Here is a 10,000-nt window from a genome sequence, read left to right as displayed (position 1 = left end):
AATAAAAATAAGAACAATCCACTAAACTGTATATAAACTAAACATACCTGAATAACTGTAGATTAGAAGCAAATTAAATCCTAACCTTGTTTCCATTTGTATAATAATTATACAATATATAACCTCGGTATCTAAGCTAATATCCTAACATATTTTTATTTCATTTTTGTTAGAAATATTTTAGCCAATCAATGAAAATGCACAATGCTAGCCAGCACTTCATATAGATAAGCAGTGGTAATTATTATGTAGTTACCATTTGCTAGTTATCATACAAAATGCTAGTACTGTATGGTAACACTGGTCAGGTTTCACTGGTCAGGTCTCATTGGATTCAAGTCAAATAAAAGACTAAACTTAAGCATATTTTTTTACATGTTAGCAAGTTAGCAAAGGTAATAATATGCATGACATTGTCATTTAGCTAATATTAGTTTGCCAAAATAATGCTAACTGGCATATAGGTAACATTAGCTAGCTAGATACAGTAGAGAAGACTAGCCATGTGTTCACTGAACTAAAACTAGTATTTAAATACTATTTTTATAAAAGAAAATAGAAAATATCTTTAATATTTGATAAATAGAAATATTCAAGCTAGCCCTCTTCGCTTTTAGAAAATCAAGCATTACACCAGTGATATTTTTTTCTTTAACTAACCAGTTATAAGATGTATTGCTAACAATGTTGTCATTTAGGTTTATATATTTATGGTATATTAGCTATCCCAAGGTTCCACAAAAGATCTCTCCTCCTCATCCTCTGTCCTTCTTAAAGATTAATATAAGTGAATGAGGCTGAAAGAGACGTCTATTTAACCTTCAGTGCTGTGTATCTTTATTTTCCTCAGATCGTGTGTTAAAATGAGTTTAACAAAATCTGTGCTGTTACAGTCCTGCTGTGCAGAGAGCCATGTGTGAAAGCGACACGGTTTACTTCACACTTTCAGTTTGGCTAGAGAACAAATAATTTATTTATATTATCTTTACTCTGAAATGATTTTTTCCAGGTTTTCCTTTTAGTCAGCGGTGAAAATCAGTGATTGTTTTTTGTTGCTCTCTTTACTTCGAACTCTACGTTCAACTCCTGCGTCCGTTCTATCTTCGATCTAAAGTGACAGCTGGCTCCTATGACAGAGTGGAGCTGGAGTCTGTGGTTGAGGTGTGTGAGAGAAGAATGCTGAAGAAACTTCTCCATGTCCTTGACAACACGTCACACCCACCGCATGAGACATTGGAGTCCTACAGTAACACGTTCAGATGTAGACTGAGGACAACCACAGAAGGTCTTTCCTACCAGCAACCATCAAGCGCTGACACAATGAACACTGACTGTATCACTGTGTTAAGTATGTTCACCATCCCAGTTAATAATATTTACAATATATACGTTGAAATCATACAATGTGCAATATGATCTTAATTCTCAAGAAACTTTGTACATTTTGTATATACAGCATATTTCATTTATATTTAGTCTTGTGTATTCTGATGCAGTCTCTGGCAAAAGATTTCGGGTTCTGTCTTGTTTTATCTTATATGGAATTATCATCATAACCAGCAGATGAACTGCTTAGATTAGTTAGATTAGTTATCCAAATAATAATCACTCTCACTCATCTTCTACCGCTTATCCGAACTATCTCGGGTCACGGGGAGCCTGTGCCTATCTCAGGCGTCATCGGGCATCAAGGCAGGATACATCCTGGACGGAGTGCCAACCCATCACAGGGCACACACACACACACACACTCTCATTCACTCACACAATCACACACTACTGACAATTTTCCAGAGATGCCAATCAACCTACCATGCATGTCTTTGGACCGGGGAAGGAAACCGGAGTACCCGGAGGAAACCCCCGAGGCACGGGGAGAACATGCAAACTCCACACACACAAGGCGGAGGCGGGAATCGAACCCCCAACCCTGGAGGTGTGAGGCGAACTTGCTAACCACTAAACCATCGTGCCCCCCAAATAATAATCAATACAACATAAAGTGATAGGGAGAGAGAGAGTGGAATGAAGTGATTTAAAAGTGAATGGGATTAAAGTGTTTTTATCACACTGATAACCAGACCATGTACAAAACCTCTCAATAAGAACACATTCACAGGTTTAGGGGTCTTTCATTAAGAAAGACGTTCATCATCTTGTCCATTTTTATTCATTTCACCTCTTTAGACAGGAAGTCATGTGGAGAATAAACATCGGCTGAATGTGAGATTTAATCTGTACATTTACATTCATCAGAATATATTATAAAAACTAGAACACGCTCATAAAAAAAAAAAAACGACCTTGCAAAATGTATTCTGCAACCACGTTCCTCAAGGCACACCTTTAGATACGCAGAGGAAAGATGGCAGCGTAGTTACACACTGTTTCCATGGAAACAGGACGATGTGCTGCTCAGGAATGACGTGCCCTGTTCCTCTGAAAACTTCCTACAACTCTGCAGCCATTTCTGGTCTCGGACAGAATCGTGGATTCTTCTTTATTTAGAAACGATTTTAGTGTAAAAATAAGAAACGCTGCATGTAACACATTTATTTTCCAAATCATGTGCTGGGTGAAGAACTTGATTTCATCGTCTTCTCCATCGAGCTCTCGCTGCTCATTTACTCAGCGACAGCAACAGATTGATCTGCAACGAAGCAGAAAAAAAACACACACTTATAAACATCTGTCTCTCTCTCTCTCACACAATCACACTCTCTCTCTCTCTCTCTCACACACACAATCAATCACAGTCTCTCTCTCAATCTCTCTGTCTGTCCATGTTTCTGTCTGTCTCTACTGACGCTGTCTTCCACCATATGGCTATCTGTCTCTCTTTCACTCTCCATCTGTCTGTCCATATTTGTGTCTCCATCTGTTACTGTATGTGCGTCTTGCGCCGGCTGTCTCTCTCTTGTCTTCTCCCGTTTGTGTTATCTCTGTTCCTTAATGATGGAGACTTTAACACAAACCTGTTCCATGGAGGGACAGGCGATGATCTGCAGGTCCTCTCCACTGTACTCCTCCTGCAGCAGTGTGTGGAGCTTCATGAACATCTTCTGGATGTTATTCTGAAACATACAGGACCACAGGTCACCAGTGCGGTGGTGTGGTGTGAAAACAGGTGAAAACAACTTCTGCTTTACATTCCAACATGTTTAGTTTATGATGAACAGAGATTCAATGTGTGAATGTAAAAAAATAACCCAGCCAATCAGAAACAAGTATTTCCTCTGTCCATATAATACACTCTGTTTCGTCATCTAGAAACACACACACTGATGCTGAATGCGAATGTGTACTGGGGTTTGATGAAGTGAGGTGAACCTGAGCATGTGTGTGTCTCACCCTGACTGGTTTGAACAGGATAAACTCTGTGTCTTTGTTCGCCAGGTACAACGTCATGCTCTGTAACGTCAGCGGCAGCTTATTCTTCATCACCCGATATGTCGACATCACTAGGTCGTTAATCTTTGCTGCACACACACACACAGACAAATTAGTATATCCTTAATTGATGTCACAGCAAACCCACAGCTCACTCACTGCCAGACAAATAAACTGGAACTCACCAGGCTGAGCCCAGGGCTGCTGAGAGAGCTGGTAATTCGGCCCTCCTTCAACCACCATTTCCTTCAACGCAGACACCTGAACATGCAGAGATAAATCAGTTGTGTACACTTCACACTCAGAGATTTCTGAACATCGGACCATCAAATCTGGAATGTGTGTGCGTGTGAATGTGTGTGCGCGTGTGTTGTTTCAAACCCACCTTGGTGAAAAAGTCCTCCAGATTTCCCATAAACATAGAAGTCTGCTGCTGAATAAATTGCTCACAGCTGGATTTCAGGTGCCGGTCCACGTCCTTCTTCGAGTCAACGTAGTGCTCTTTGATCTCTGGAGTTCCCTAATGTGTGTATGTGTGTGTGTGGACAGAAAGACACACTCAGAACCCACCAAATGAACTAGAACAAGCATATGAAAGGCTTAACACCCGGAGCAGATACCTCGAGCAGGAACTCCAGGATGGCATTGTGGCTGTTGAGATGGAAGAATTTAGCCACAGCTTTGGGGTTCAGGATCTTAAAAGCAGCGTCTGTGTAGGAGGGAAAACAGATCACGTTAGATATTATTTTACTGCTGTAGACAGAAGACACTTAGACTCGTAATCAGGAGAACATCTATGTAGCACAATTACAGGAGAGGAGCCTGTTCTACTGAACACTATGTTTAATACGAGCTTCAGCAACACACCATATGTCCAGACGATAAGCTTGCTTTATGTCTCTAGCGAAGTTAAAGAGAATGCTGTTGCTAGGCAACCAGCCAATATGGCAGCCTTAATAACTCCTTACTGTGATGTAAACGCTAAAGAAGCTAACACTCACTCTGTGTCTGTTTGCTTCACCCACCTCTGGTTTTCTTCAGGTCCAGTGAGATTTCTTTAATGGCAAAATCAGTGTGAAAAGGTGCGATCTGCTCTCTTATTATGAGGAGGTGCTTGATGAGGAAGAGCTGCCCATCGATCTGACTCTGTAAACATGTATGTTAAAAAAAATGAACTCTAATAAGATACTAATGGTTAATAATAAAAGCAGCAGCTATGATCCCAATTGAGTTATAGATTTTGTGTAAACAGTGAAGGGCTGGGCAAGAGCTAAAAACAATCTAGTCATATGCTTAAACACTAATAATAGCTTAATAACTGAACAATCATTTGCCATTTCAAATGCTTCCTGAATCCAATGTATTTACAGTGTGCTGCTGTTTAATAAACGTAAATACTCTTTAGATGTGTTTTCATTCCTAGAAATGAGCAACATCTTCTGTTCAGGTGCCAGTTACGTGTTCGAATTTCCATTATCCAATTACATCATCATCATCATCATCATCCTCCTCCTCACCCTGGCCCTGACATCTACCACAACCCTGTAACTGGATCCTGTAGTAAAGACGACCGTTAATAAACATCTCCAGGCCTCTCACCATAAGGAGAGTAGCAGAGATTGAAAACTCCATCCGCACCATTGCCTTCTCCTCACCTTGTTCTTGCAGATGACTTCAGAAGCTTTAAGCAGAGACAGCGTACACCCTGACAACGCTTCCTGAGACAAACCCTGAAAAACGGCCCTCTGACAAAGAAGAGCAAACAAAAATGGAGATCAAATACAAGTAAACCTTTATAAGTGCAATTATACATGCTATATCTGTATAGATCATGTGTGTGTGTGTGTGTGTGTGTGTGTGTGTGTGTGTGTGTGTGTGTGTGGGGACTCACATCAAAACAGCGGTAGAGTTTAGATAAACACAATAACGTGCGTCTGACTGTTGGATACCACATTCCATGAAGATCAGCAGGAGAAACACCTCCTAGTAGAATAAGGAAACAAAATTTAAACAGCATGTAAACAATTATTTAAAAAACACACAGAGAAGATACATACGACATTGTGGACCACCTCACTGGCAACACCATCAGGACACACCCCCAAACCCCATGACCACACCCCCCATACCCCTGGGACACCCCCATACCTCTGGGCCATGCCCCACCCCCAGGGCCACACCCCCAAACCCACATGGCCACACCCCAGAACCCCTGGGGGTTTTTTCCCTTAAGGACAAATACACACCCGTAATTTCGATCTTCCTGGAATCAGATTCCTCCAGCTGGACATTGCTGAAGGAGGTGTCGAGTTTCCCCTGCTCCTCTTTCAGAGACTGAGCAATTTTCTGAAAAATAGAATAGTGTGAAAATAGTGTGTGTGTAAGTGAGAATGTGTGTGTGTGTGTGTGAGAGAGAGAGAGAGAGAGAGAGAGAGGCAGAGAGAGAGAGAGGCAGAGAGAGACAGGGAGAGAGAGAGGGAGAGAGAGAGAGAGAGAGAGAGAGAGAGAGAGAGAGAGAGAGAGAGAGAGAGGGAGAGGGAGAGGGAGAGGGAGAGGGAGAGGGAGAGGGAGAGGGAGAGAGAGAGAGAGAGAGAGAGAGAGAGGGAGAGAGAGAGAGAAAGAGTGAGAGGGAGAGGGAGAGGGAGAGGGAGAGGGAGAGGGAGAGAGAGAGAGAGAGAGAGAGAGAGAGAGAGAGAGAGAGAGAGAGAGAGAGAGAGAGAGAGGGAGAGAGAGAGAGAGAGAGAGAGAGAGAGAGAGAGAGGGAGAGAGGGAGAGAGAGAGAGAGAGAGAGAGAGAGAGAGAGAGAGACCTCCATCATCTGCAGCTTGTCAGGGTAGGCGAGGTCTCCTGGTGCTGGATTGTACCCAGTGATGTCTGTCTGGATGTAGATGTGTGTCCTGTAGACAAGTCGTTCCTGAACATCCTCCAGCATCTGTTTCACCACAGTGTCAAAAGCACACAACTGCACTGCTACACACACACACACACACACACACACACACACACACACACACACACACACACACACACACACAGAGTCAGTTACCTCAGCCTTCCTTTCCAAGCTCAGGGACCCTGATTAAAATCTTTACCGTTGTTGTGCACGTGATCCTCCAGCATCTCGTTCTTTAAAATGCTGCAGAGTTCCGACAGAGTCTCCAGGTGGACCACGTGGATGATAAGCGGCCGCAGAACATCATACAGAGACATGCAGAGCTTCTCTAGCAGCTCGCTGAAGGGAAACACATGTTTGTCAGATTAGAATATGATGACATCATCGAAAATGCTTCATCAAAACAGCCGGGCTATGTCCTGGATCACCAATACTAATTAGCAAATATTCCGGTTACCATGACAACTGGCCACTCCCTGTGGCTATATACAGTGTCTTGAATAAATATTATGGATATGGAACTGTGGACCTTTTATAGTGTTACAACCTGGAGCTAAAAGAGACTCATGATGCTACCACCACCATGCAGCTGGCACAAAGATGTTTTTTACTCAGCGTGCCTTCTCTAAAACAGACACAATCACATCATACGGTGATGAATCCCAGTCAGGTCTATATCAGGTCCGGGCTGTAACACTACACCACTGACAGCACGGTCACAGCATCATCAGTGCTTCACTCACTCTAGCTTGACTGTTGATTTGGAGAAGAATTCGTTATAAAGCTGATGTTCGTCTTGACACACGTGTACCATGAAAGCACAGCCACTGCGCACCTGAACAACACACACACACACACACACACACACACACACACACACACACACACACACACACACACACACAAAAACTGACCAGTCAGCGCTAATCATCAATTATTAATCAAAGAAACACATCATATTTAGACTTACTCAGCAGCTAGACTGCAGTTAGGAAACACAAATAATTAACAAGAAATAAAAGTTTCTGTAAATATTAATTCACATAAATAAGGAATTAACATGTGTGAAAAATTCATACGTGTGAAGAACAAGTATAAATATGAACAAAATATTAACAGGAATAATGAATGGCCTTAAGAGCAATAAAAGAGAAAAAAATGGAGTGTTACTCATTCAGAGTGTGTGTGTGTGTGTGTGTGTGTGTGTGTGTGTGTGTGCGCACGTACTAGAGCACAGTGGTCCTTGTTGTTCTGTCCTGTCAGCTCTGTGAGGGTGGACTTAATGCTGGGAGCGAGCAGAACTTCTCTCTGATCCAAATAACACTGATGGACATCATCCAGGAGCTGCTGATACCTGATCTCACAACACACACACACACACACACAGACACACACACACAGACACACACACACAGACACACACACACACACACACACACACACACACACACACACACACACACACACACACACACACACACAGAAAGAATTAGCATAAACAGTACTAAACTCTTTTGTTAATCACATGTCAAGACTGTAAAGAAATTGCTAGCTACAGAAAGTTGGGGGTTAAAAAAGGCTGTGCAGATTTCCTCTTGGAGGATGGAGGCTTTTCACTAGTGAGGTAGTTCCTCATAATGAGGTTGAACATATGTTCATATTCATATTTAGTTTTATAAACTATCAGTTAATTATTTTATTGTCATTTACACCATATATATGTGACTCAGTACACAGTAACATGAGACAACGTTCCTACGGGACCATGAAGCTACATAGAACAACACAGAGATAAGGACTGAAGTCAGTTAGTCCTAGACACACAAAATGTATCTGTACAACCTGGTGTACACAATGTGGGACACAGGACAAGACACTAAAAGATAATACACAAGAGATAATACACAAATGCAGTACTGACCAGTGAACATACTGTATGTTCTATAGTACATGTGCAGAAATACTGGAATGAACACTTAATATAGTAGCAGCAGTTATATAAGGTGTTGTAATGTACTGTGTAAAACAGCAAATGACTGAAATGTGCAAGACAGCATGTGTAAAGATATGTGTATAATTATCTGTATATGGTTTCATTTATTTTGTCTAACAATACGTTAACGTTTAGCTTTCTTACTCCAGCCGCAGCCTCGCCATCATTTAAAACTGAAATATTAAAGACTTACTCTGGGATTTTCCCTGACCGCTGTTCGATCTGCTCGATTAACGTCTGAAAGCACAGTTAGTTCATTTCTATGAAACCAGTCTCCAAAAACTATTGTAAATGTGTGAATAATAATGAGTAATTACGTATTTATATGATCTTGTATTTATGTATCTAAACCACATCACAACAAAAACCTACACACAAATAACAAAGTGTTCTCAAGTCATTTTGTGATATATGATGATAAATTAATTCATTCGTGTGTGTGTGTGTGTGTGTGTGTTACTCTGAGCTTTGGTGCTGCTGCTCGGAATTTCACGTAGAAGAGCGTGAAGACGTTGTCCACGTTCGCCGCAGCCACAGGGTCCTGATGGGGTTCGACATAAATTATTTTGTGTGCATTTTGTTGATTTTAAGTCTTATAAATCTGTACACAGACTTTCTGTAAATTTGCTTCAGGTTTGAATAAAAGTGAATCATTTCTGTGTGAACACGTCACGTCGGTTAGATCACAGCTGGTACTGTGGCTACACACCCGCTTGGCGAGCTGATTTGTGAGGTTTTGTAACGTGTTGATGATGTGAGTCTTCAGGAGATGCAAAGCTCTGGACAAGCACTGTCTGAACTTAGTGAGATAAACCGGATAATCCTTAAAGTTCGGCTGTGAGAAAGAGAGAAACGGTCGAGTTTACGTTAATAAATAAACACAATAAACATACAAATTAAACACAAATTAAAGAAGGAACTAAATGAAATAAAACACTGTTAATAAAACAGTTCATTTTTATGCTTCTATAAAATATCAGTTTTCAGAACAATATTTAGAAACACAGCAAAACACACAAAAAGTAGCTAAAAATAAAAATGAACAAATACAAACGAATGTCTTACGTGTGATGAGACGTATTCGATGCAGTCGTCTAGTTTGGAAAGCGTCGGTATGAAACTCTCGCTGTTCACAGTTAACGTGGGAGAGTTCAGTTTCTGCACAGATCGAATGATCCGTTGTGAACATTTATGATTACATGCAGCTTTTTAATTCTATGTGGAACTTTCTGTACGAGTCCCTGTGAAGGAGCTGTTACCATAGAAACAATAACACGTACATAAACGGTTGCACATGGTAGTGTTAACAGTGTGTAGTGTTAACAGTGTGTAGGGTTTACAGTGTGTAGGGTTTACAGTGTGTAGGGTTTACAGGGTTTACAGTGTGTAGGATTTACAGTGTGTAGTGTTTACAGTGTGTAGTGTTTACAGTGTGTAGTGTTTACAGGGTTTACAGTGTGTAGGGTTTACAGTGTGTAGGGTTTACAGTGTGTAGTGTTTACAGTGTGTAGTGTTTACAGGGTTTACAGTGTGTAGGATTTACAGTGTGTAGTGTTTACAGTGTGTAGTGTTTACAGTGTGTAGGGTTTACAGGGTTTACAGTGTGTAGGATTTACAGGGTTTACAGTGTGTAGTGTTTACAGGGTTTACAGTGTGTAGTGTTTACAGTGTGTAGTGTTTACAGTGTGTAGTGTTTACAGGGTTTACAGTGTGTAGTGTTTACA

At 41.2% G+C, this 10,000-nt stretch overlaps 1 protein-coding gene across 2 annotated transcripts in view; it reads right to left on the bottom strand.

The window, feature by feature from the left end:
* Nucleotides 1-2,120: 2,120 nt before the first annotated feature.
* The window catches only part of cog3 (component of oligomeric golgi complex 3), a 14,354-nt gene continuing 6,474 nt past the window's right edge, over nt 2,121-10,000 (bottom strand). Inside the window, exons 6-23 of one of the 2 annotated variants that reach the window (XM_060875636.1) lie at nt 9,342-9,434; nt 8,986-9,111; nt 8,737-8,817; nt 8,470-8,513; nt 7,511-7,637; nt 7,027-7,118; nt 6,483-6,622; nt 6,200-6,360; nt 5,637-5,736; nt 5,282-5,373; nt 5,046-5,135; nt 4,416-4,536; nt 4,011-4,099; nt 3,776-3,910; nt 3,576-3,651; nt 3,352-3,479; nt 2,976-3,074; nt 2,121-2,650 (exon numbers count right to left, since the gene is read on the bottom strand). In XM_060875636.1, the coding sequence (XP_060731619.1) occupies nt 2,621-2,650; nt 2,976-3,074; nt 3,352-3,479; nt 3,576-3,651; nt 3,776-3,910; nt 4,011-4,099; nt 4,416-4,536; nt 5,046-5,135; nt 5,282-5,373; nt 5,637-5,736; nt 6,200-6,360; nt 6,483-6,622; nt 7,027-7,118; nt 7,511-7,637; nt 8,470-8,513; nt 8,737-8,817; nt 8,986-9,111; nt 9,342-9,434 (1,824 nt within the window). In that variant the 3' untranslated portion in view covers nt 2,121-2,620. The remainder of the gene's footprint in view (nt 2,651-2,975; nt 3,075-3,351; nt 3,480-3,575; nt 3,652-3,775; nt 3,911-4,010; nt 4,100-4,415; nt 4,537-5,045; nt 5,136-5,281; nt 5,374-5,636; nt 5,737-6,199; nt 6,361-6,482; nt 6,623-7,026; nt 7,119-7,510; nt 7,638-8,469; nt 8,514-8,736; nt 8,818-8,985; nt 9,112-9,341; nt 9,435-10,000) is intronic. The other variant, XM_060875637.1, reaches the window with a different exon arrangement.

Source organism: Tachysurus vachellii, chromosome 8 (assembly GCF_030014155.1).
Source record: "Tachysurus vachellii isolate PV-2020 chromosome 8, HZAU_Pvac_v1, whole genome shotgun sequence".
NCBI classification, from domain to species: Eukaryota; Metazoa; Chordata; class Actinopteri; order Siluriformes; family Bagridae; genus Tachysurus; species Tachysurus vachellii.
The sequence above is the reverse complement of the archived record's forward strand: the minus strand, read 5'-3'. Positions and strand labels throughout refer to the sequence as shown.